General features: G+C 40.2%; 2 protein-coding genes across 11 annotated transcripts in view; one reads left to right on the top strand and one right to left on the bottom strand.

Moving 5' to 3' along the window:
- LOC116034796 (amyloid-beta A4 precursor protein-binding family A member 1-like) overlaps window positions 1-9,615 on the top strand; it is a 42,140-nt gene extending 32,525 nt beyond the window's left edge. For both annotated transcript variants that reach the window (XM_031277538.2, XM_035991801.1), the window contains exons 9-13: window positions 4,834-5,013; window positions 6,301-6,513; window positions 7,601-7,720; window positions 7,966-8,106; window positions 9,100-9,615. In XM_031277538.2, the coding sequence (XP_031133398.1) occupies window positions 4,834-5,013; window positions 6,301-6,513; window positions 7,601-7,720; window positions 7,966-8,106; window positions 9,100-9,171 (726 nt within the window). In that variant the 3' untranslated portion in view covers window positions 9,172-9,615. The remainder of the gene's footprint in view (window positions 1-4,833; window positions 5,014-6,300; window positions 6,514-7,600; window positions 7,721-7,965; window positions 8,107-9,099) is intronic.
- Window positions 9,616-10,095: 480 nt separating this feature from the next.
- The window catches only part of tjp2a (tight junction protein 2a (zona occludens 2)), a 45,679-nt gene continuing 28,870 nt past the window's right edge, over window positions 10,096-26,904 (bottom strand). For 3 of the 9 annotated variants that reach the window (XM_031277431.2, XM_031277436.2, XM_031277434.2), the window contains 23 exons: window positions 25,268-25,392; window positions 23,739-23,841; window positions 22,814-23,543; window positions 22,502-22,605; window positions 22,029-22,182; window positions 20,773-20,884; window positions 20,149-20,279; window positions 19,951-20,035; window positions 19,101-19,251; window positions 18,217-18,325; window positions 17,851-18,070; window positions 17,067-17,254; window positions 16,862-16,957; window positions 16,602-16,681; window positions 16,308-16,518; window positions 15,802-15,902; window positions 15,420-15,644; window positions 15,081-15,185; window positions 14,228-14,428; window positions 13,993-14,007; window positions 13,706-13,783; window positions 12,572-12,657; window positions 10,096-12,464 (listed from right to left, as the gene is read on the bottom strand). In XM_031277431.2, coding sequence (XP_031133291.1) covers window positions 12,311-12,464; window positions 12,572-12,657; window positions 13,706-13,783; window positions 13,993-14,007; window positions 14,228-14,428; window positions 15,081-15,185; window positions 15,420-15,644; window positions 15,802-15,902; window positions 16,308-16,518; window positions 16,602-16,681; window positions 16,862-16,957; window positions 17,067-17,254; window positions 17,851-18,070; window positions 18,217-18,325; window positions 19,101-19,251; window positions 19,951-20,035; window positions 20,149-20,279; window positions 20,773-20,884; window positions 22,029-22,182; window positions 22,502-22,605; window positions 22,814-23,543; window positions 23,739-23,841; window positions 25,268-25,392 — 3,564 coding nt within the window. In that variant the 3' untranslated portion in view covers window positions 10,096-12,310. The remainder of the gene's footprint in view (window positions 12,465-12,571; window positions 12,658-13,705; window positions 13,784-13,992; window positions 14,008-14,227; window positions 14,429-15,080; window positions 15,186-15,419; window positions 15,645-15,801; window positions 15,903-16,307; window positions 16,519-16,601; window positions 16,682-16,861; window positions 16,958-17,066; window positions 17,255-17,850; window positions 18,071-18,216; window positions 18,326-19,100; window positions 19,252-19,950; window positions 20,036-20,148; window positions 20,280-20,772; window positions 20,885-22,028; window positions 22,183-22,501; window positions 22,606-22,813; window positions 23,544-23,738; window positions 23,842-25,267; window positions 25,393-26,904) is intronic. The other 6 variants (XM_031277438.2, XM_031277439.2, XM_035991800.1 and 3 more) reach the window with 4 other exon arrangements.

Consider the following 26,904-nt stretch of genomic DNA (forward strand, 5'->3'; position numbering starts at 1 on the left):
ATAGTATGTCGAAAGAGTCATAGTATAGTATGTCGAAAAAAGTCATAGTATAGTATGTCGAAAAAAGTGATAAAAAAGTCATAGTATAGTATGTTGAAAAAAGTCATAGTATAGTATGTCGCAAAAAGTGATAAAAAAAGTCATAGTATAGTATGTCGAAAGAGTCATAGTATAGTATGTCTATAAAAGTGATTAAAAAGTCATATTATAGTATGTTGAAAGAGTCATAGTATAGTATGTCGAAAAAAGTGATAAAAAAAAGTCATAGTATAGTATGCCGAAAGAGTCCTAGTATGTCGAAAAAAGTGATTAAAAAAGGCATAGTATAGTATGTCGAAAAAAAGTCATAGTATAGTATGTCGAAAATATTTGATAAAAAAGTCATAGTATAATATGTCGAAAGAGTCATAGTATAATATGTCGAAAGAGTCATAGTATAGTATGTCGCAAAAAGGGATAAAAAGGTCATAGTATAGTATGTCGAAAGAGTCATAGTATGTCGAAAAAAGTGATTAAAAAAAGGCATAGTATAGTATGTCGAAAAAAAGTCATAGTATAGTATGTCGAAAAAAAGTCATAGTATGTCGCAAAAAGGGATAAAAAAGTCATAGTATAGTATGTCGAAAAAAGTGATAAAAGTCATAGTATAGTATGTTGAAAAAAGTCATAGTATGTCGAAAAAAGTGATAAAAAAAGTCATAGTATAGTATGTCGAAAGAGTCATAGTATGTCGCAAAAAGGGATAAAAAAGTCATAGTATAGTATGTCGAAAATATTTGATAAAAAAGTCAGTATAATATGTCGAAAGAGTCATAGTATAGTATGTCGAAAAAAGTCATATTATAGTATGTCGAAAAAAGTGATAAAAAAGTCATAGTATAGTATGTCGAAAAAAGTCATAGTATAGTATGTCGAAAGAGTCATAGTATAGTATGTCGAAAGAGTCATAGTATAGTATGTCGAAAAAAGTGATAAAAAGTCATAGTATAGTATGTTGAAAAAAGTCATAGTATAGTATGTCGAAAGAGTCATAGTATAGTATGTCGAAAGAGTCATAGTATAGTATGTCGAAAAAGTGATAAAGTCATAGTATAGTATGTCTAAAAAAGTGATACAAAGTCATAGTATAGTATGTCTAAAAAAAGTCATAGTATAGTATGTCGAAAAAGTAAAAAAAAAAAGTCATAGTATAGTATGTCAAAAAGAGTCATAGTATAGCAAGTCGAAAAAAGTCATAGTATAGTATATCGAAAAAAGTCATAGTATAGTATGTCGAAAAAAGTCATAGTATGTCTAAAAAAGTGATTTAAAAAAAGTCATAGCATAGTATGTCGAAAAAAGTGATAGTCATAGTATAGTATGTCGAAAAAAGTGATACAAAAGTCATAGTATAGTATGTCTAAAAAAAGTCATAGTATAGTATGTCGAAAGAGTCATAGTAGAGTATGTCGAAAAAAGTCATAGTATAATATGTCGCAAAAAGGGATAAAAGTCATAGTATAGTATGTCGAAAGAGTCATAGTATAGTATGTCGAAAAAAGTCATAGTATAGTATGTCGAAAAAAGTGATAAAAAAGTCATAGTATAGTATGTTGAAAAAAGTCATAGTATAGTATGTCGCAAAAAGTGATAAAAAAGTCATAGTATAGTATGTCGAAAGAGTCATAGTATAGTATGTCTATAAAAGTGATTAAAAAGTCATATTATAGTATGTTGAAAGAGTCATAGTATAGTATGTCGAAAAAAGTGATAAAAAAAAGTCATAGTATAGTATGCCGAAAGAGTCCTAGTATGTCGAAAAAAGTGATTAAAAAAGGCATAGTATAGTATGTCGAAAAAAAGTCATAGTATAGTATGTCGAAAGAGTCATAGTATAGTATGTCGAAAGAGTCATAGTATAGTATGTCGAAAAAAGTCATAGTATAGTATGTCGAAAAAAGTGATAAAAAAGTCATAGTATAGTATGTTGAAAAAAGTCATAGTATAGTATGTCGCAAAAAGTGATAAAAAAAGTCATAGTATAGTATGTCGAAAGAGTCATAGTATAGTATGTCTATAAAAGTGATTAAAAAGTCATATTATAGTATGTTGAAAGAGTCATAGTATAGTATGTCGAAAAAAGTGATAAAAAAAAGTCATAGTATAGTATGCCGAAAGAGTCCTAGTATGTCGAAAAAAGTGATTAAAAAAGGCATAGTATAGTATGTCGAAAAAAAGTCATAGTATAGTATGTCGAAAGAGTCATAGTATAGTATGTCGAAAGAGTCATAGTATAGTATGTCGAAAAAAGTGATAAAAAAGTCATAGTATAGTATGTTGAAAAAAGTGATAAAAAAGTCATATTATAGTATGTTGAAAAAAGTCATAGTATGTCGAAAAAAGTGTCGAAAAAAAGGCATAGTATAGTATGTCGAAAGAGTCATAGTATGTTGAAAAAAGTGTCGAAAAAAAGGCATAGTATAGTATGTCGAAAAAAGTCATAGTATAGTATGTCGAAAGAGTCATAGTATAGTATGTCGAAAAAAGTGATAAAAAAGTCATATTATAGTATGTTGAAAAAAGTCATAGTATGTCGAAAAAAGTGTCGAAAAAAAGGCATAGTATAGTATGTCGAAAGAGTCATAGTATGTTGAAAAAAGTGTCGAAAAAAAGGCATAGTATAGTATGTCGAAAAAAGTCATAGTATAGTATGTCGAAGAAAAAGTCATAGTATAGTATGTCGAAAAAAAAGTCATAGTATAGTATGTTGAAAAAAGTCATAGTATAGTATGTCGAAAAAAGTCATAGTATAGTATGTCGAAAAAAGTCATAGTATAGTATGTCGAAAAAAGTGATAAAAAAGTCATAGTATAGTATGTCGAAAAAGTCATAGTATAGTATGTCGAAAAAAGTCATGTCGAAAAAAGTCATAGTATAGTATGTCGAAAAAAAGTCATAGTATAGTATGTCGAAAAAAGTCATAGTATAGTATGTCTAAAAAAGTGATTAAAAAAAGTCATAGCATAGTATGTCGAAAAAAGTGATAGTCATAGTATAGTATGTCGAAAAAAGTCATAGTATAGTATGTCGAAAGAGTCATAGTATAGTATGTCGAAAAAAGTGATTTAAAAAAAAGGCATAGTATGTCGTAAAAAAGTCATAGTATAGTATGTCGAAAGAGTCATAGTATAGTATGTCGAAAAAAGTCATAGTATAATATGTCGCAAAAAGGGATAAAAGTCATAGTATAGTATGTCGAAAGAGTCATAGTATAGTATGTCGAAAAAAAGTCATAGTATAGTATTTCGAAAAAAGTGATTAAAAAGTCATATTATAGTATGTTGAAAGAGTCATAGTATAGTATATCGAAAAAAGTGATGAAAAAGTCATAGTATAGTATGTCGAAAAAAGTGATAAAAAAGTCATAGTATAGTATGTCGAAAGAGTCATAGTATAGTATGTTGAATAAAGTCATAGTATAGTATACTGAAAAAAGTGATAAAAAGTCATAGTATAGTATGTTGAATAAAGTCATAGTATATCGAAAAAAGTGATAAAAAGTCATAGTATAGTATGTCGAAAAAAAGTCATAGTACATTATGTAAAAAAAAAATGTGATTAAAATAGTCTATAGTATGTCCAAAAAAGAATTACAACCTGAGTTTTATTCATGTAGATTTGTTTCTCTTTCTTATATCAATAATAACATATTATTCATTATTAAGGTCAAATCTGGGAACATGGTTCACTGCTAAAAAAAAGTCCAAAGTTTTGGAAAAACCTTGTTATGTATTATTTATATAGAGTTTAACACTCACATACACATAGCTAATCCACTTCATTATGTGCAGGTGTTGTCTGCCAACGTAAGGGAACAACCCACCAATTAGTCCATGGTAATACTGTATGTTAAACAGCTGAGCCTCGGCCGCCTCAATATCAGTAAGAGCACAGGTGAAATATCTTAAACCGTTCTAACCGTTTTGGTAGGAAGTGTTTTTTTTTGCAGGACCCCATCAGGTTCATTCAGTGGGCAGAGCAGGCGCACATATACTGAGAGGTTTATACCTCGACGCAGAGGTCCAGGGTTCAAATCCGACGGTGACGATTTCCTGCATGTCTTCCCTTTCTCTCTCCCCTTTGTCACCTAGCTGTACTGTCAAATAAAGGCAGAAAAAGCCCAAAAAATAATCTTAATAAAAAAAAAAATAGCAAGAAGCTGATTGAGAAAATGGGAGTTTTTAGAGTTTCAGAGTTAGAAATATGTTTAGGTAAGGTTAAGTTTAGTATGAGTTAGGAATGCATCATGTCAGGAATTCAATTTTATTTGTAGTGTCAACTCAGGATATACGTTATCTCAATTAGGGTCCTCACAAGCTCCGTAGTGAATGCATGTGTCCATGTCTTTAAGTTGGATATAAACCAGGGCTGCACAATTAATCGCAATTTTATCGAATTCCGATATGGACTAGTGCAATATCCAAAATTGCAGGGGGGGCGCGGTACTATTCTTTTAAAGGCAAAATATGGGTCAAACCATTCTAAATTAGGTATCCTGGTGCTGTAGAGATGTCCCAGCCTACAAATCCTATCCTACAGACTAAGAGAAAAAAAATCTTTGTTTCTTACACATTCTTGCAAAAACCACACAATAATCATTTAATTTAATTTCAATATTTTTCAATTAAAAATAACACAAAAAAATTATCATTCCCTCCAATATTGTGACGTATATCGCAATATCAGTCAAAAATAATGGCAAATAAATATGTGCCACCATATGAGCCGTGCAGAGCAAACTTCCACAAGGACTGTAATGGTTCCCGTTGTCCTCCTTCTCTTTCCGTCTGCCAGGCCCAGCTGATTGCTCAGTCCATCGGTCAGTCTTTCAGCGTGGCCTACCAGGAGTTCCTCAGGGCCAACGGCATCGACCCGGAGGATCTGAGCCAGAGGGAGTACAGCGACCTGCTCAACACTCAGGACATGTACAACGACGACCTCATCCACTTCTCCAAGTCGGAGAACTGCAGAGATGTAAGTGAGCCAGCAGGGGGCAGCACAGTCACAGCAGGAGCTTTTCATTCCCTTTATTTGGGCTTAAAATTGAGTTTATTTTTTTTTAACCTTTTAAAAAATAAGCTCCTGATACTGAACAGGATATTTCACTTTAGATATTGATTGACTTTTTATATGTACAACTTTTTTTTACATAAAGAACAACACAGCCCTTCAGTTCAGGTCAAGTTATAAATATCTGAATACAAAGAGCCTGTGCCATTATCTTTCTGCTTAACCAGCTGTTATTTGAACCACTGGAAGGCAAACTAAGCAGCTGGTTTCGGAGTCCCAGCTGTGTGACAGTAAAAAAATAAAAAATTTAAATTTAAGAAAGAAGTTACTAGCTTTAGTATAAAGGTAAAATTGAGACGCTCAGCCCGGTCCCACCTCAGACCCCCACCCCCCTCGCTGTCTACTTTCGTCTCACATTTTTCAGAATTGGCATTTGGTCGCGAGAAGCTCAAAGTGGGTGCAGCGTCACAACAGTGGTGGAATGTAACTAAGTAAATTTACTCAAGTACTGTACTTAAGTAAAAGATTTGAGGTACTTGTACTTTGAGTCTTTTCTTTTCATGCCACTTTCTACTTCTACACCACTACATTAATCTGACAGCTTTAGTATAGTTACTTCACACAAAAACACATGTAGTTTATAAAATACAATGTTTTATTATGAATGAAACTACCCAACCACGTACAGGCCTACAAGTCCAGCTGAAATGATTAGACCATTAATCACTAAGTTGACAGAACTGTACTTTTACTTTTAATACTTAAGTACATTTTCCTGATGATACTTACATACTTTTACTTAAGTAACATTTTCTTTTACTTATTTTTTATTTATCGTAGACAGTTAGCACAGACATACATGGTAAGATAACGAATTATCTGATCGGACAAAAACATTTGAACTAAATAAGTAAATAAATTTAAATAAATAAATAAATAAAATGAAAACATAAAAAATAAATAAAATAAAATTTAAGTAACATTTTCAATGGAGGACTTTTACTTGTAACTGAGTACTTCTGCAGTGTGGTATTAGTACTTTTACTTCGGTAAAGGATCTGAATACTTCTTCCACGGCTGCTACTTGAGCTAGGAGAGCTCTAAAGATTTGAATTTGAACAGTAAAGTAAAAGCTTGTGTTTCCATAGTTTATCAGGCAATAGGAAAGCCTGTTCGCATCAACGCTTCCAAATGAATATTCGGAGTCTTTGGACAGTTGTGGGAGTGAAGGCTGTGCGTGGTTCCCTGCAGGTTTACATTGAGAAGCAGAAAGGAGAGATCCTGGGTGTGGTGATAGTGGAGTCGGGCTGGGGGTCCATCCTCCCCACCGTCATCATCGCCAGCATGATGCACGCTGGTCCGGCCGAGAAGTCCGGTCGACTCAACATCGGAGACCAGATCATGACCATCAACGGGACGAGTCTGGTGGGCTTACCGCTTAGCACCTGCCAGAGCATCATCAAGGTACGCCGCTGCTGTCGGTTCAATACTTGTTCCTTCCATTCCTTAGATTCCTTTGAGCAAGGCACATAAGCATGTTTAGGTACAAAAAAAAGAGGTGCTTCTTACAGTACCTAGTAACCATTTTCTAACAGCGTATTTTCTTTACATGCTTCTCTTGGGAACTACACGAGATATACAAAATTCACTGTAATAATTGTATTTAAATGACATTTTTTAAGATTATTACTTCAAACTAACACTGTTTTATAGATATAGATGTGGGTCCCAAGAACAAAGCTGAGGTGCAACCACAAAAAATAATGTTTTTAGTATAAAATTGCTGGGCACTCAAGTCTCTTTTTTTTTTTCTATGGCATTCACTTATTATAATTTTTTTGCCAGTGGACAGAAAAGAATTACAATTAATTATAATAATTGCATTTCCCCGCATATGGGAGCACCCGTGCAATGCATTCTGGTAGCGCCCCAGGGACTTTGGAGAAGTGGGGCATAAAGTTGCCTGGATTCAACTTTATGCAAATGAGGAGCGGGCAGCTCAGCTCGACGCCCTTTTAAAAAAAACCTCACAAAATTTTTTTGAATTGAAGACAGATTCAGCATCCGCGTAGACTATTTCTCGCTTAAAATGTTTTCAGAAAAACGTTTTGGTGAAACTATTTTCGTAAAGTAAGAGAAGTTTTTCCAAACGACCTGTCATTATGGTCTGTTTTGAAATCCGGGAGCACACAGCCCCACATGAAGCCTTTGTCCAATCAGGTGCAGCCATCGTGGCTGTAGGCGGGTGTAGCCAGTTTTCTTTGCTTGTCAGCGGCCAGTGAAGAGAAACTTGATAACTGCTACTGGCGACCCCACTAGCATGCAATGCAGCCTTTAAAATAAGGAAAAGACACTACTTAAGCCATTTACGATATTACGATATCCAAAATCTAAGACGATATCTAGTCTCATGTCACGATATCAATATAATATCGATATATTGCCCAGCCCTAGGTACCAGTAACTACCTCCTCTTGTTCTACTGTATGTTTGTGTGTTTTTACCTTTGGGATGTCTGTCTGCTGGAGCTAACCAGACTCTGTTCCCTCAGGGTCTCAAGACTCAGTGCAGGATCAAGATGAACATCGTCCGGTGTCCTCCCGTCACTATGGTGCTCATCCGCAGGCCGGACCTCAGATACCAGCTGGGCTTCAGCGTCCAGAATGGCATCGTGAGTATGGCCGCTGATCACTGTGGTAACGCTGCTGCCCTCTTTCTAACGATTAAAACAAGAGCTTTTATTGTGTTAACCGTGCTCCGAAACCAGTGTGTTTCTTGGCAACAGACACGGAGCAGCGATTTGTTATGATGATGTTCAAGGACACATACACAGTTTTTACTGGCACTGGTGGCTTAAATATATTATCCTCTGCCACGGCTGTCAGTTTGAGTCCACTCCCGTGTTTTTTTTAACAGATCTGCAGCCTGATGAGGGGAGGCATCGCTGAGAGGGGGGGCGTCCGCGTTGGTCACCGCATCATCGACATCAACAGCCAGAGTGTCGTGGCGACGCCTCACGAGAAGATTGTTCAGATTCTGTCTAATGCCATGGGAGAGGTAGGAGGAGTTCTGAATGTCTCTTTCTGAAATCAAGATAACGAATTTCTGAAACATATCAAAACATTTGTCCCTACATGAAGTGTGTCGTTTTTTTTTTACATTTTTTATTTAGTGTTAGGGGGCTTTCACACCTATCTCGTTTGATCCGAACCAAATCTCGGTCCAGATCAAACTAAAGCAGAGTCTGGTTCGTTTCTAGTGTGAAAGCATTTTTTGGATGGTTTGGACTTTTGGACCAAATACAGAACGTTCTGGCAGATCATAGGAGAGGATGTGAGAGGACGAGGAAGCCCGTCTTCTGTACAAACCATTCAATTACAATTGGGTGGTGATTATAACATGACTGTTGTGGTGCTGTGGAAATGTACATAACACTGAATTTACCAGGTGAGCTTTTTACTTGTTTGTGCCAGCCACGCCACTGGTATCTGAGACTCAGACATTATCTGATTACCGTCTTTTATGAGAGTTTACAGTATTTATGGTCCCCAGAAGAAAATATATGGCTGTATTCAAATGAAATCAATCGTAGAATTTCCCCATCTCCCACAGGAGGAATCCTAATTATTTCTTTTAACTAGCATCACACTCGGGACAAACTCTTTAAAGGTCCCATGACATGGTGCTCTTTGGAGGCTTTTATATAGGCCTCAGTGGTCCCCTAATACTGTATCTGAAGTCTCTTTTATATAGACCTTAGTGGTCCCCTAATACTGTATCTGAAGTCTCTTTTCCCAAAATTTCCCTAGCCACTGCGGGACCATAGGCAGGCTGGGGGAATGCATATCAATGTTAAAAGTGATATTTTCATGCCATGGGACCTTTTAAAAATAACTCAATCCTCAGTACTTTGTTCTGTCCATTTTTATTTTGCGTGATTTAAAAAATATATATTTTTGAAGAAACATTAAAAATAGTAATAAAATAATAAATGCATGAAAATGTTTAGATACTTTAAGAAACGTCTCTTTTTGTGTTTTTCTGCTCTAGATCCACATGAAGACGATGCCTGCAGCCATGTACCGTCTGCTGACCGCACAGGAGCAGCCCGTCTACATCTGAACACACACACACACTCTTTACAGCACATCACTCTCTATCTTTACTACTGTCTATCCATCTTTCAGTTGTTTTGAATCCCTTTCTCCTCTCTGTATTCTGTTTGATATCACTTGACTTGCCTTAATCTGTACAGTACACTGTCATGTCACCATGTACATCCACAGTATGACAGCAGAAAGACAGATTATCTCACCAGGCCGAGTGTTAATGTGACGTGTTATGTTTGACCAAAGAGAAATTGTGGATTTTATTGTGCATATTTAGGTGGCAAACGGAGTAAATATTACCTTTGGTTAAATAACTAATATCTGAATGTACTCTAATCATGTTGGACCTATACATTGTCAGGGCAACCCAGACGATAAATTCACTTTTAGACTGAAGAGGTCAAGTTGAAGAAAGGGGAATGCATGTACAATTCTGCTGAATAAACTCTAAAGAAAATTCTGCTTTGTTTCATTCAACAGGATTTGAGCTGAATGCAGTCGGCTAATTAAGAAAAAACATATAAAAAGGTCCAGTTCAAGAGCGACAAGAAATTACTGCATCAAGGTAATGCAAGAAACCTTTTGAACCCAGCCATTATCTTTCTAAAACACTTTCAGAATGTAAAAGATTACTATTTATTTTATTGTCTCCCAGGATTTCCATTAGACGCGAGCTACTCAAGTGTCCATCCACTCCATGTAGTCAGGATTTAAATCTGCCAAGCACTGCTTTACCCATTTGAACAGTTATTGCATCTGGTGCCTCTCACTGTGACAGCTTTGGTATGTGGTGATTTAGAACAGGTAGAACCTCTTTGGCCTTAACGTGTGGTCAGACAGCACTTTTACAAACATACCCTGGCCTTAATCTCTCTAAACAGCTCCACAAGAGACTAAAACCTGACCCTTTCAAGAAGACACACAAAAAAGCAATGTAAAAAAAGATTTATTTATTTGAATTGACCAATAGTCTGTTCTGTAACACTAAGGAGATCACAAACTAACAGACATTTAAAAGAAATGGATCAATGATTGTCATCACCACATTCCAGATGCTCCTGTGTACAAGACTTGACTGAGTTTATGTATATTTAATATAAAAACATATATGCCACAACAATGTGATTGTCTCTGGTGGCAAACAGCTCGTAAAGACAAACGCATACTTCGGCCTCAGCTGTGCTGCACCTCTTAGTAATTCTTCACACCATCGTCTGAATATTCCGTACATGATTATATTCTAACAGTGAAGCCTGTGACATCATTTACCTCTTCCAGCTAATCTATACACAGAAATGCTTTACATGCACCTGCACAACCTCCCTAATTTATGGAAGTGCACTGTATTTACTAAAAGACATGTTATCTTGTCATTATGACTTCCGTACGTTGTTTTTAACTCAGAAGTATAAGAAACAGATGCATGTATGAGTTTGTTTTGTCAATTTAAGAACATTGTGCTGTTGATCCCCCTCCCCCCCCCAAGCTAACATCAGAGCTACAAGGCACTTGAAAATATGCCACTTCCCAGATTGCACACATATTACATAGTGTAGTGGTGTACATATATATACAAATGTCCGATCAGGAATGTAGAGAGGTACAATAAATCTTGACATGGCAGGACAGTAACTAGAAGAGGAAGACCAACACCTATTTGATGTCAAAGCAGCTGCTGACGTGTATAAACCAAACTGACACACTGTTCTTGTGTGTGTGCCAGAAACAAGCTAGTTCAGTGTGAAGGGTTAGAAAGTTGGTGATATACAAAAAAATGCGCTAAATAGGAAGTAAAACGTAGATACTGTACACAGTCTACAGTACCAAATCTATGGTGTTGTTGCAGCATGGTGTTAACTCCAGTTTCTGCCTTGCTATTACAGTCCAGTAACAGAGGTAAGGGGCTTCTCTGGAAAATGTCTTGACCCAAAAGGTTTTCCAACATCCACTGATGTTCTAGTTCTTTCCAGAATCCTCAAAGACTTTGGTGATCAAAACAAAGACGGTAGCCGGCCATATGTCCCTCATTTGTAAATATAAAAACAGGTGGTCTAAATCAAGCAATCTGATTGGTTCATGGCCGTGATAGACAACACCTATGATTCAAATTCCTTCCTGCACAATAAGTATCGATCTGGGTCTGACAAAAAAAGCACGTGACTTACAAATAATATGAATATTTTTACCGCTTTACCTTGCCGTCAGACGGCCCTTTCCAACGGGGAACTGAAGCGGTTCTCTATGCTCTCTTCAAAGCCACCGGAGGTCCTGTTGTACCGCTGCCTTGATCGGTTAGTTGCTGGTCTACTGCCGTCTCGATAGGTTAGTTTGTGTTGAGTGCCTTCCTTTAGTGTTAGGCAAAATAAATAGTCTGTGCTCGCTGCTAATGTAGGCTAACATTACCTGTGCTGTGTTCTGTAGCAACCGCCTCGCTATGTGCAGCCAGCCAGCCCAGGAGGACCTATTTTATTTTGAAAATCTATTTAAACTGGAATGTGACTTACTTTCATATTGCCATACTTGAAGACCGTTTTATAAAAGCAGTAGCCCACTTAAGGTTGTAAGATGTTGGGATTATAACGCAGCTAAGGGGCGTTGTTCGGCCCGACGCAGCGGCCTGTCGGGACGGTCCATAGTTTTCTACAAAACAGAGGAGCAACCCAGGTTAGACGTGAGTTAAATACGATAGTTATTGGTTAGAAGAGTCTTTAAGCATTCTGGAAATACCTTCAAAACTAAAAAGTGTAGTTTAACAACCTTCTGGGTGTTTAAAAAACTTGTGAGGTATCAATCAATTTAACTTGTCTCTGTGACTCTAATGCAATAGTAATAATACATGAGAGACAAACTGGGGCTGGGGGGTGAAGAAAACCTTCAGACACTAAAAAAAAAAAAAGAATGAATATCTACACTGAAATATCATGAACAGATGACGTCTGTTTCATCAGTTGATTGTTCGTTTGCCAAAATACTCTCTTTGTAAGAATATTATGTGTCTGAAATTAGTGTTAAAATGGACCTCAAACAAAGTTCTGAGTTTACATCAAGGTAGTGCTGCATGAGCGGTTACCACGGCAACAAACGCTGTCTGCTTGTAGCGATGTAGGGAGGAGTCCAGATGAGCTGATGATGTCACTTCCTGGTTTCCCAGCCTACAGCTCAGTGTCTTTGTATTTCTGAGGATTGTAGTATCCTCTCTTGGTCTGGTCGGCCAGCTGCCTGCGGTAATCGGCCTCCTCGTCCTCGTATCCTCTGGACTCCGAGTACGGTCTGAAGGGAGGCTGCTGCTCCGGGTTGGAGCTCGAACTAGACAGACAGACAGACAGTTAGCTTTTCCTTTCATGGGACTAAAAGTGAACAACCTACAGCATCTTAATAAATGTCATTTTTACTATGACGAGTGATGCTCTCACCCTATGGGCTGAGGACGGTTGAGGTTGGGTTTTGGCAGTTTCACTGGGATGGCGTAGATGTCTGGATGTTTCTGGGCGATTTCCAACTGTGCAGAGAGAAGAGAGTGGAACCAGATATGTCAAAATGAATACAAATGTTTTTGTTTTTTTAAATACACCACAAGACATTCAAACATGGATCCAAGAGGCCAGAAGTGTTTCTGCACTTAAAGGAGGAGTTCATATCTTAAAACAATACTCACATGCCCATATGTAAATTGAAAGAGTTATTGGTAGCTGTAAAGAGCTGCCTTCCTAAAGTGATTTCAATGAAAAAGATGGGGGAAAAAAGTCCTCGATCTGTAAAACTCATCTTAAAGTTCAGCTGAGGCTAATCAGTCAGTCGGTCTGAGATAAACTAACCAAGTGGGTATTTCTGAATTGGCTTTAGGGCCTAAAACACTGCACAGCAGTTTATAATATATAAAACAATTATTTAACTTCTGTCACAATCTTCAAGTTAAAAAGTCATCTATCGTAAAGGTGTTGCAAGTATTTGATTGGCCATCGTAGCGTTCCGAGTGAGTTGGAGTTCAGTAAAACGTGGGTCTGGTTCAAGTTTTCGGTCAGCTGAACTTTTTTGCTGCATTTTTTCACGGAGGCATGATTACAGCAAACAATAACTCTTTCCCTGTACATATGGGCATGTAAGTCCTGTATTAAGATAGACTTAAAGAAATGGGAACCTACTGTATCCTTAAGGTTTTTTACATGATTGTTTTTGAGGTGGAGGTGTGTTTTTGTGGAACAGGTAAAAAATATATACATTTATATAAATTCCTGGGGATGGGTAAAAAAAAAAAGAAAAGAAATGAATGCGGATGAAACAAAGAATATGTCCACCTGATCCATCACGTACACTGACAAAATATGAAGAGGACGTTTGATAAAACACTGCGGAGCTGAGGATGGAGCCGACTGATCGCGACGGGGCAGTTACTTTGGATATGTGGACACATGACTACCGTAGGTAACATATCGGTTATGATTTTGAATGCTCAATACAGTACAAAAAGGATCAGGGCAGAGCTACAGAACAGTGGCCACTGAGCTGATCGTACTTGAGGCCGTAAAATGAATAAAAACAGTACTGACTCGAGCATTTTCTGCTTCTTGCAGCTCCAGCATCCTCTGAGCCCGGGCCAGGTGGTCCATCTTCTCAAAAGCTTTAATCTACGAGAAAAATAAGTGTTAATTCAAGTTCCATTGTTGATGATGAATAGCAGATACTCCACATCCACATGGCATGATTCATATAAAAGTGACAGTGTAATAACTTCATGAAATGAAGATGGCAGAACATAATGATAGATGATGAGTAATTATGGATTTAAAAAGGAGGGTCACAAACATTTAAGACGAATGCAGACACATTCAGTTACCTGGTCACCCATTTGCTATTTCATATTAGAAGCAAAGAAAGCAAAAGAGGAAGAAAATGAAATAAATAATAATTTACTGAGTAAAAGCCTCCATCTTAAACACCAGGAAAAACTAAATGCTGGATAAGCCAAGAAAAGTTATTTCTTGAAAGGGATATTTGAGATTTGATAGATCACAACTTGAATCATAAGTTACTTTTTTGTTGGTCTAAAAATGCAATATGATAATACTAACCTTGCCGAGGAAGGATGTGTTGGCGGGGTCCTCCTCCCCCGGCCCCTTCGCCACTGACGGCTGGTTCAGACGGGGGATGGTGGGCTTGAGGGCCACAGGAGGGGGAAGAGGCTTGTTTACACCGGCTGCATCGCTGCTGATGGTGCTGCTGGAGTGCGAGTCATAGCTGCGCGAGGACTCAGTCCGATTCTGAACCCGCACCTGTCACAATAAACGAGTGTTTGTGATTTTTTTTTTTTTTTTGACCATCTGAAACCTTTATTGAGCTGCCAGCCAGGGTTTGGGTGAGGACGGTCTGCTTCAGCATCGTGCCTCTTCAAAATAAACCACCTCCACATGGAAAAGCTGTAACAAGAGCTAAAAATATCCTCACTGGTATATATGAAATTCTGTCCGGGTTTAAATTAGTATGATACAGTTTACAGTGTACAAATAACAAGGTCACATGAGACAGAGCTGTCACTTGGACGGAGTGATTAGCGCAACACCTGAAAAGCATCGTTGTTACTCTGCTCCTCACCACCGGGCTTCTCAGGTGCTGCGAGCAAATCACTCCGCCCAAGTGGCAGTGCTTCGCCTTCTGAGAATATAGTTCCCAGTATATAGTATATATACGGTTAGAAGATGGCTGTGTCTCATGCAACCTTGTTATTTGTACACGCTGTGACTATACAAATCACAACATGTAAATAGGAAAATGTTGGTGCTATTTTGTCACTTATTGGGAGCAGTAGGCTAGATGGAGCCGGTTACCGACCAATAAGTCGGCGTGTTCCTTTAAGGCTTACTTTTTACTCATTACCGGGAAGTGTAGATCGAGTGATATAGTTGTTTTGGGGTGTGTGTGTCTCACCTTCGGGGGTTCAGGGGTAAAAGGAGGAGGAGGGCTGGGCTCTCTGTTCAGCATCTCTCTGCTCCCTGCCCTCCTCATACGAGCCCGGGGTTCGGGTTGAGGCTTCTAAACACACACACACACACACACACACACACACACACACACACACACACACACACATACACATACACACACACACACAAAAACACACAGAGACACAAACACAAACACACACAGAAATACACACGTGGGTTGTCAGGGAAAGATTATGGAAACAATGGTGAGAATTCAAAGGGTGTCCCCCCCCCCAACAGTATACACTGTGCGGTATTTCATACAGCATCAGCACGTTCCCACCTCCTCTGGCAGCACGGGCTCTGATGATCGACTGATGGCCGACACCGGCTGGGGATCGTCCAATGTCTCGTCCAGCTCGTTGTCCGTGTAAGCCCCGCCCTCGTCCGCTGTGTCCTCGTAGTCGCTAGCTAGGCGGCTGTCCATGCTCAGGTAGTCTGCGCTCATTGCTGACAGGTAGGACATGCGGTCGTCCTGGAGATCCAGGTCCTCGTCTGAACCGTCCAACTGAGGAGAAGTGACAATGCGAACTCAGTGCTGCATGTATTATAACTCACACAACTCAGTCAAATTATTACTCTTATTCTCAGAGCCTCTTAAACTCATGTCAATCTTTGAGAAATGCCTACAGCAGTGTGTCATTCACACAGATAACAAGACTCACCTTGCCCTCACACACCCACACAGCTCGGTCCTGCTGCTCCTGAATTGAATCTTTCACGCTGCCGTACCACGCGTCATTGGCCGAGTTCAGGTCGACAGTCGCTGAACGAGCACACAAAAACAACAATGACACCAGTTAGGCCAAGAATCTCCAACAATGTGTCAGTTAATCTTATTCTTAACGAGTCACCGCAGTACTACACTTTAAGTTGAAGCTGGTGAAACTATAACGGTCTTCAAATCCTGAAAACAGCTGAATCTATACAGAAGGAAAGGAAAGGTGCGATAGCTAAAGTATCCTTCCATCCTTTCTTGTCGCTGTCTTTTTAAAAGCTAGCCCTGTTTATTTTTTGTAATGAATTTTTGCACTTTAAATTGCCTGACTTGAATTGCTATTTCTACTGTTGACCTTGATTTAGTCAGGTACAGCACCTTGTAACTTTTATAGATGTATTACATTTGTCACTATTGATGTGAAGTAACAGCCACTTTGGTGGTGAAACCTACCAGTGAAAAGGTGTGAGCAGGCCTTCCTCAGCTTGACGGCCTGCTCGTACAGTTTGCGTGCGCTGCGGGTAGATCCGGGTACGAGGCGGCTCCTCATGGTCTTGACGCCTTGCTTGCTGTCTGGGTTCAGGAAGAGGACGATGGGATACCACTGGGTGTAGTTCAGAGTGTCCACAGCTTTGGGAGTCACATCAAGCAGAGCATGACGGTCCTGAGGAAACAGGGAGGTGGCTGAATGTTAGTCGCTCTAACAGCATTTTCATTCAACTGTAATCTTTTCCTAGTATACCATACCTGTTCAATGATTTGTCTGATGGTGTTTAGTCTCACCACTCCGGAGGATTTCTCACTTCCTGCATCCTTGGGCTCCGTTTCTGAGAGAGAGAAAAAATAAATCACAACGCAGGATGACGTTCATGTGCGATAATCTTTCGTCCTTAAATACTTTTAATATTAACTATGTACATTCTATGTCATGCAACACAGCACAACAAAGTGTGCTACAGTACAATTTAAAACAATTTCAATGAAGAGGTGATAAGGTAAGCACTTACTAGCTACTACAAACTCGCTCGGCATGTCATTGGCCAGTTTTTCATTCACAGCATCGGAAATGGGCCCAAATATCACCACTGGTCTCCTGAAACCAGCTAACCAAGACAAACAGCATACAATTCAGTATGTAAAGTAAACAGGAAAAGCAGCCAAAATATCCTTAGTGAGAAACTGCAGTGACCAGAAGACAACTTCTTTGGGTACCTTCACGCAAGACCACTCTCTCGTATGCAGGGAATTTTGTGGCGACTGGAGCAGCGGTCAGGTCCTCTCGGCTCTTGCGCAAGTCTTTCTTCTTCGCCGCCCTTTGACCTCTCAGCCTCCAGAAGTCTCCTCTGTCGTTGCCTGATGCTACCCGAGCAGCATTCTGGACGTTGGACATTTGTTCTGCTCTGTGAGGCAAAATAAAGAAGGAGCTAGTCAGCTTCATGTCTATAACCAATTATATATGTTTTTTAAACAGTTCTCCACACTACATTGTTTGTTTTTGACTCTGGATGAAGCAGAGATAAGTTCAAAAAAGACAACGTTCTGCACATCCATGTAGTTGCTGGTGCAGGACAAAAAAGTATATGTTCAAAGAAGTCCGCACGACAGCTTAATGCTCCGAAAAAATGCTTTAATAGCGCAAATAAGACCCACAACGTTTCGGCCCACAATTTGGCCTTCCTCAGGTGTATTTGATTGCAGTGACCCATGACCCTTTATCTGTTTTCATCACATCACATGACCTCTGATCACGTGATGAACAGATAAGATCCGGAGCATTAAGCTGCTGTGCGGACTTTACCTTCTCTGGATTAGATCTAATCTGTAGAGCTGATCAGATGATGCAGTTAGCTGCTCCAAAGCCAGTGAACGACTGAAATGAATTTGTGCTAGCATGACCAACACTAACATTACAGAAGCACACCTGTCATGGCAATTTATTTTAACAAATACTTAACCCTTCATACATAACCACCACAACCACTAGCCCTGCACACACCTGCTCTTGTTGGGGATGATTCCTTTCTCGCGCAGCTGGTTGTCTTTGTCAGAGCGGATGGCGAGCCAGTTGCCCAGTTTGCCATCATAAAGTGTGTCCGTCACTTTGAAGATCTCTCCTCTGGTGAAAGGAAGGCTCTGAGGGGACTCCTTCTCATACTCAAAGTGGGTCCTGATGAAGAAAGAGTCACCTCTGCCAGATGCTAAAACGTCCTTGTACACTGAAACAGAAAACAAATGACACAAAACTAAAGTTAAAACCAAATAAATGACTTTTAACCTCACCCCCTGTAAAGTGGATTTTGTGTACCACAAGGCTCAATTGGGGTTCCACTACAATCCTCTACCTACATGTACAGTATAGTACCTTCAGGTTTGCTTTGAGCAAGAATGGTTATATCTTCTCCTTTGGGAATTTCCAGGAGGTAGAGGACAGCATCCTCACGCACCATGCCTCTGAAGTCCATGTTGTTCACCTGAAACAGACACAATATTTAAGAGATACCATAAGAGAGAGTGGTATCATATAGAAAAGACTTAAATACAACATAACCAGCAGATCAAATAGAACATTTTTTACACAAAAGAATAAGATACCTGAACACCAGCACAAGAGTAAAAAAAAAAAAAAAAAAAAAAGGGCTGATTACTTCTCAATGTTTGGGGTGATAGCAGATTCTAATCCTGCCTTTGGTTTACATTTACAACATGGATTGTGCCTTTAATGATTTTGTTTATACATCATTTTAATTTTAAATTTCTCTTATTATAGTCGTTATGCTATGTTTACAGTACTGTTCCAATAGTTGGTGCTGTTGTGGCTATATTGCATGTCCCTAACGATTTTCGTTGCAGCTTATTTAGCTCTACAAATGGAGACGTCCCCCCTGCCAGTAAGGGGTTGATTCTACAGTGTGACGCACGTTTCCATATATGGACATACCCTGTCAAAAGTGGGCGTGGCCCATTAGGGTTCCCCAGGATAAAGAAACCATGGAGCGCACAAAGAGACTCCATACTGCCTTTGTTCCCATTCCCCTTTCCCCGCGCAACTTAGAATTGTAAAATAATAGGCAATAAAATGATTTTCATGCATCAAGAAAACTTGGAATCTTTCCTTGTACTTAACAGGTGCCTACACCCTGGTCAGAGTCTAACGGGGATCCCGATGAACAAACTCTGTGTCTTGTACTATTGAGTCAAAATAATGTTTCCTCTGCTGTTTTTGTTGTTGAATAAGATAAGTCTCACCTTCATGATCTGATCTCCTGTGCGGAGACCCTCCTGCTCAGCTGCGCTGTCCTCCTGAACACCAGCAATGAAGATGCCGACATCATTTCCCCCGGCCAGTCTCATACCCACACTGTCACCTTTCTGGAAACGCACCATCACTGTGTTCGGCCTGGGCGATGAAAGCAAGATCTCATTTTACATATACATAAAGGAAAGACAAAGGAAATTCTTTCATATACAATTTTCACTATGGGTCTCTGGCTTAAAGGCCGAGTCCATCTGTGTTCTTTTCATGGTTTTTCAAACGAGAACACCCACTCAGCCTTAGAAACACGTTTGGAGTCAGGTAGATTTGAGGAGAGCGATATAACCGCTTCAGTTCCCCGTTTTTTTTTAGGTGGTCCTTTTTTAAGTGGCTAAGATATGTTTTGCTGGTACCCGTCCACAGCAGTACATATCGCTTTCGGACTTTCAGATCTGACCTAAGGTGGCGTCCACAGCAGTACATTGCTTAGCTTCCTGTCCGCTTCACCACAAATGGGGCCGAGCTGACTGCCATTCAAGTTACTGTACTGTTCTGAAGCAAAGTCACCATACAGAAAGCTACGTCAGGTCACGTGCGGAACATTTGTTAGAAGGGCTTGGGAAAACAGCATTTTGACGTTACAACATACTTACTTCCACCAAAATATGAATGTTTGGAGTTAAATACATAATGAACACTACTGGAAGGCTACAGAATTGTATAAAACCTCAACAAAACTAACATTAATGGACACGCCCAGATGAACCCTGAGAGAGACGAACGGATGTGCGGTCAAAAATCTAGACAGTGTCACCCTGAATAAGTATTTTGTGATATACTGACCCATACACTTCCAGGTCCTCTATGCTTGGCTTTAGGGGCACCTTAGGAGGAGCATGAACCCTTGGGACTACAGTGGCTGCTAGTACTGCAGACACAGAACAAAAAAAACATGTTAATATTAACAAGTTGCAGCATTTACATCTACTTAAACCTGGTTAATGATCAAAGCTTTATATATACAGAAGGAGAAATGTGTACCTGGTGGCGTTTCTGGTCGGGGCTCCTCCCTCTCTGCCGACAAATGGGGCGTGTCTTCTACAGCCCTGTCAGGAATTCTGAATGGTGTTGGCATGGCGCCCATTTTTGCCAGTCTGTTGGGTGGGTCCTCTCTGGTAATTATACAAATTAAAGTATCAGAATAAGTCTCTTTAATAGGACATTCTGGTGAGTCAGTTCAGCTCAGGACCTTTGTTGCATGTCATCCCTCAATAACCCCCGAAACCCCCAAACCCGAGCCCCCAAAGTCAGTCGATACTATAAATAATATACAGCTAAACGTAATAGCACTTAGTTGATGCAAAGAAATTCTTCCTGATTAAAATCCAATATTAGAAAAGGAATAAAATCATAATGATCACCACTGTAAATCTATTTAATTTAATGTGATGGTTTGGCTAAGCTCCATGAAACAAAAAACATAATCCTGCATATCCTGATTTTTCTGCTGTATTAATCACACACAGATAATAAAATGATGGGGGATATCTTAGTGGGCTCTTTGTGGCTTTTCTCTGTTAAGAACAAAACTCTAAAATCAAGCAGTTAATCTTAAGGTAGGGGAAATAATTCCTTCCCGTGGCTCTAGATTTAACGACAGCTTACCTGGGCTTTTCTCTTAGCCTCTCATTGGAGGAGTGGGAGGAGAGGTCGGAGTGGTGGCCCCGCCTGTCATCCTGTGGAGAGTAGGAGCGGTACGACTCAATCTCGGAGATGTCTGCAACACACGTGAACAAACAAATTCAAAAAAGGAGTCTATGATGCCTTTGGGTTTCATATTGCCTTCACGTTCAGGTAATATAAAAACACATGTCTGGAAAAGTGAAATGTATAATTTCTTCTTAAATTACATAACATGGCTTTTACACAATTCAAACGGCCCACAGGTCATGGAAGCAGGAAAGGGCACAAACACACACAAAGGTGCCACATAAATAAAAAGGTCACATCACTACAAAGTGGAGTACGCCCAGTCATAATATGTTCTACCCCCTCCAAGGACGTTTAGAAACAAAGGATAGATTATTTGTACTTTAGCGTGGCTTGATTGAAGAAGCATAGCAATCCATTACAAAGCAACATTAAGTAGATGCACTTGGCGATTTAAACCTTGCAAAGCTGAAACTCCTCACACACACACACGCAACCAGTCCCTATTGTTCTCAGAGGTCTTTACAGAGAGGGATACTGGACGGCAAAAACCAGAGGACTGCTGCGGTGCCAACCTTACCATAATGAAATTTTGTCATATCCACTAGCAGGATTATGATGGGGGATTAGATCACCCTGCCTAAGGCGGGGGAGCACTTTCACACATGCAGAAACACACACACACACACACACACACACACACACACACACAGAGTCCCGAAACCAGAGAAAAGTGGGTCACAAGTCTTCCGGCTAACCCCCCCCCCCCCCACCCCCGCAAACATTTGGTCAGGGAACAATCCACTCACACCATTTTTCTAGATTGGTCCCTACCAATCACAGCACGCCGTCCGGTCATGTGACATCAAAACCAGGTATAAAAGAGTGAGTAATCATGACGGTGAAAGAATAATGATGATAGTATGGTGAGTCTCTGGTTAGCTAGTAGTGCTAGTACTACTTTGTCAAATATTTGTACACATTTAAATAATAAAACCTGATGTGTTTGTACACCTTTTATTTTATGAAGGGAAGACAAGTTTAATGGACAAATACAACAACAGCTCCAACGTTTCTACAGTTAAATATGAGCTTCATATTCGCAGTGGGTTTATATATATATATATATATATGATGACGGCGGCCACTCGTTAGGGTTTGCCTTTACTCTGGATAGGACCTGCTGCTTTTCAGTTTCAAGAGTCTCTCACCATCGATTTCCGAGTCGCTGTCTGCCATTGGGGGGACTCGGATCAGCACCTGCCGTTTGTCTCTCTGCACCACCAGCTGCAGCTTCCCGCGGGACTTCTCGATCAGCTTCCCTGCGTCGCTGAGCGACAGGTTTTCTGTCACCGTACCGTTAATCTGACAGAGAGGAGATCAGGAGCCAGTCAGATGCTAATCACTGCACTAACTACAAAGAAACAATGCAACAGTATTGATATGGAGAGAGAGAGAGAGAGAGATAGTGATTATGAGAAGTTTAAAAACAAGAAAGAAATCTTAATTGTTTTTTTTATTTCAAATAAAATACACAGCATCCTAAATGGCTAAACTTACCCCCTGCACCAGAAGTTGGAGTTCAAATATTAATAAAAGAATAATGAGACATCAATCAATAAGCATTATATCTGACACGTAGCTGGTTCACGATCTGCACTTTGAGGAAAAACCTTGACCCTACCTTTAAAATAATGTCCCCTTCCTGCAGGTTCCCATCTCTGCTGGCGAGTCCTGTGCTGGTCATCTCTTTGATGAAGAGCTGACTGCCAAGACGAAGGCCATACTCTGGAAAAGATAGATAAAAAAAATCCTCTTTGTATAGTATCAACACATAAACAGGCTTTACAGCCTACAAAAAAAAAGATACCCAGACTGGCAGACAGAAAAAAAAAAAATCATATTACCCGTTTTAAAAAAGTACCAACTATATATTTTGTTGTTAAAATGGAGTCAAACAGCCTAACAGCAGTCACAAGATGAGTTAGTTTCACACCTTCGTTGGGCCGGTTCTTCAGCAGCAGCACATTCATGGGTTTCTCTAGTGGCTCCAGGTCCCGGGCGGGGCGGGGCAGAGGGATGGGCATGGCGACAGGTGATGGGGAGCGATCCAGACGGTCTCTGCTCCCACTCCGCTTCGGCGGCTCCTCGTACTTCCTCGGGTCACTGGGGATGTGTTCCCGTCCTCGTTCGAAGCTGTGGTCGCGGCCTCGTGCAGGGCTGTCACGTGTGTAGCGCAGGTCTGGGCTGTCGGTGCGGTCCAACATTCGCTCGCTGCGGTAGCGCCGGTCGGGACTGTGGTCTCTGTCTAACGCATGCTCGCTGCGGTACCTTCTGTCCGGGCTGTAGGCGCGCACGGGCACGTGGTCCCCCTTGTAGGGGCGATCCGGGCTGCGTTCTCGGTCCAAAGTGCGACCTCTGCTGCCATCTCTCTTGTACTGCCGGTCCGGGCTCAGGTCTCTCTCTGTGCCTCGACCACGCTCCCGCCGGTCATAGTCCCTGTCGTAGTCGCGCTCACGTGTTTGGTAGCCGGAATCCATGTAGCCTCCCCCGCCTCGCTCCCTCTCCAGGCTGTGGTCCCGCCCACCTCCACTCCGGCTGCTGTACATACTGCGGCGGTCCTGCTCGTAGTAATCGTCATTGTAGTCGTTGTTGAAGACTCGGTCATCAGGTGACGGGGGACGGTTCAGCAGATTGACTGGAACCTTCCTGGGCCTCTTGACTGTCTGTTGATCAAAAGAAAAAGAAAAAAAAAAAAAATCAGGTCAGAGGTCACTAACAAACAAATCAATACATTTTTTAGCTGAAAAAGAGAGAGAGGAAATACAAGGAGAGAGGCAGGATCAATGAATACGAGGTTTCAAACCCCCAACATGCATCAGGTCAGGTTCAAATAACACAGCAAAAGAAGCTGTACTTACAATCTTTGCTACTTTGCCACACTTCCTGAGGGTCTGGACAGCGAAGGAGTGGATGGCCCCGTCCATGGGGATGGCGTTCACCTGCACCACTCGGTCATTCTCACTACACAAACAAACACACACTGGTATGAGCTAAACATGCTACATTTAAAAACTGGTATTCTCTGGTAGGTATTCTCAGGGTGCTAAATGTGAATGTTTATTGCAAAAATAAAGACATAACTTTTATAAATACATTTAATATTTTGTTTGAACCTAAAGTGACAGGTGGAACACTAATGGCTGTGTCTCTGTTCAGATAGTTGCCTTCCCAATAAGGAATATAATGGGATGTCTGCAAGTAGGGAAATAAATCCTTTAAGAAATAAAAAGATACAAACAATAATCAAAGCGATAGATATATATATATATATATATATATAAAATGAACTAATCCATGTCAGTTGTCACATTGATTGATTAAATGAGCCATGGGTTTGTTTTGGACCATGGGCAATGTGGATAAAGTCCTGTATAACTATCATGAACATATCATTTCATATTGCAGTATACCATAAAATTCTTAAAAGTTTTGGAAAACTATGGATAAATTGACCTTAAGGAATGTCTGTTTTTGGCAAATCCTGTGAATCAAATACTGGACAAATATAGATTGTTGCAAAAAGCATTTTTCTTGCCTACCATGGTCTAATACATACAGGGATATTAAAAGGAAAATATACCTCAGTATAAATGGTATAGCAACATTTGGTTAAGTAATTCCACTATTGAATGGGATATGAATTGTACTAAATTTAATATAGCTCTCATTGTACAGTAGGCTGGGTAGACGAGCTGCAAGCTTGGGCGAGCGAAGAATGAGAGAGAGAGACAGAGAGAGAGCGAGCGAGAGCGGAACGGAGCTGTGAATGAGATAAATATAACAGTATTTTCTAATTGTTTCGCAGTGGTTAAGTTCTAAAGCACAAATAAATAACCATCAAACACTCAACAGATGATTATGTGGAGACAGACGCTCTTAGTTTCATTCTCCTCTGCATTTCATTCATCGCAGGTGCAGCAGTAAACAAGGAAGTAAGCTACTCTAATATCGATTTATGACCATTTAAGGATGAGGGGGAAACATTTCTCTTTGTTGAATAACATTAAAATTAAAGTTAAGCTTTGCTGTCGGCTTCCCGTCTCATTATAAAAAAAAGATAGAAAAATCTATGATGTCTCGGCGGCCTGTGACAATTGCGTCATGAATGTGCACCCCCATTTTCAACCAATGAAATAATTTGACCGTTCCCGGTTGTTAGCAACTGGCCATGTGCAATTTCCATTGAAAGTGACCCGCATCTAAGCCGCGTCCGACCCACCTCTTGACCTGGGTCGCGAAGCCGAGCTGGTCAACGTGCCCTAACCCTTCAAACACAAAGTCAACCCTGGTTTAACCCGGGTAAAGCCGGCGGTGTGAAAGGTGTGTATGAGCGTTCTGTGTGGAGTTCAAGGATTTATCCTAAATTATGAGCAACAACGGTACGCACAACAACAAGCCATCAGCAGGTCCTCCTTGCAGGACGTCGGACACCACGATGGATGTCTCGCCACTTTCCTCGTTCGGGTTGTCTCGCCCCCCTGACACTGCGATGCCAAAGCCCATCTTCGGATCCTGAGAACAAAAAAAGAAACAATGTAAATCATGTGGGGTGTGTGTGTGTGTGTGTGTGTGTGTGTGTGTGTGTGTGTGTTTTCCTGTAATCCCTCTGGTGTGTCAGCTCACAGTGTATTATCCTGGTTGTATGTGTTTTGTGCATGGCGATTAAAGGACCTGGATTTTGGCTCTGATTGTGATAACAGTTGTGCAAACTGAAGTCATGCATGGATGACTATGCAGCAGTTCAGCGCCTACATGCCCATCTTCTGTAGCCTTGTGCACACACTTTTTCCAAGGTTTAATGTTCATTTACAAACATCTCCTGTTTTTTTTAAAGGCTTCTTTGGAAACGTGGCTTTGAATGATTCTACCTGCCACTGCTGCAGTTTGCCCAGATGAGATTAGGTCAGAGATTTGATGACCCTGTCTCTTTATCCTCTCCCTTCCATCTGTACTAAAAAAAAACCAATACAATTCCCCACTTCCCTCTGTCTATAGCAGATGGCCGCGGAGGCAGAGGGAGGGAGAAAGTACGAGCAGAGGCATAAATGAAGGAGGATAGAAGACATGAGCAGATTATTTCGCTCTGATATACTAAATCTTATCAAAATATTCGGTGAAGAATGAAATATAGTACTTAACAAATAGTTGAATAGACTGTTGCTGCCAGATGTCTGCAAAACGTCAACTTTTTGTGATGTGAGCTTTGTCTTTTGTCTTTGAAATGGTTATATAATGATATATATTTATTTTTTTCAATGCTGCTGAATGTCACTTCAATTATTACGATGTACAAGAATAAGCAGTGTGTGTCACTGAAGTTGGATGATAGCTCAGTCTGTCAGATCAGTCTGTTGGAAGTTAAAGCAACAGATCATTGTCTCGTTTCTTCACATCCAGATGTGTCCACATATTGCCTTTGTTATCCATTATATTTACTTTGACACCGACAGCGTGAACAATTTTTTTTTTTTTTTTTAATCACATCGGGACTTTGCTCTGCCATTTGAACAGTAAAAATCCAAAATAGTGCCAGGAATCAAACTGTGCCTCTCAAATCTCTGCTGCTTTGTTACCATCCTCCCTGTTTGTTTTTACTTTGCATCTAGTCACCTGATACAGTACCCATATTTACTAAGCCCAGATCTTGAGTGTGTTACCTATTTAAACACAGTTACACTGCTGTACATTCAGAACAGAAAACTTATTTAAACCCCAGTTCATCTTCTGTCCATTTTGTTTGCAATATGTTCGCTTTGTGATGTTTAATACTGTTTGCACGCCTTGTGTGCCTTAGAGAGAAGACACACCAGCCCGATAATCGGGCGTCGGGCCGTCTGGCGAGGTCCGTGACTTCCGTGCCGTCGGCCGTCCGAGGAGCCGTTGGCCTTCATTTGGGCCGTCCCGACATGTTCAGTCGGGGACAGGGCAGTCGGGACTCACCCGGAAATGGGGAGCAGATGAGCCGCTCAAAATCTGACGAAAATCTTTTAAACTGACCTTTGTCAATCTGAAATGAAGACAGAT

The sequence above is a fragment of the Sander lucioperca genome, chromosome 14 (assembly GCF_008315115.2).
Source record: "Sander lucioperca isolate FBNREF2018 chromosome 14, SLUC_FBN_1.2, whole genome shotgun sequence".
Lineage (NCBI taxonomy): Eukaryota > Metazoa > Chordata > Actinopteri > Perciformes > Percidae > Sander > Sander lucioperca.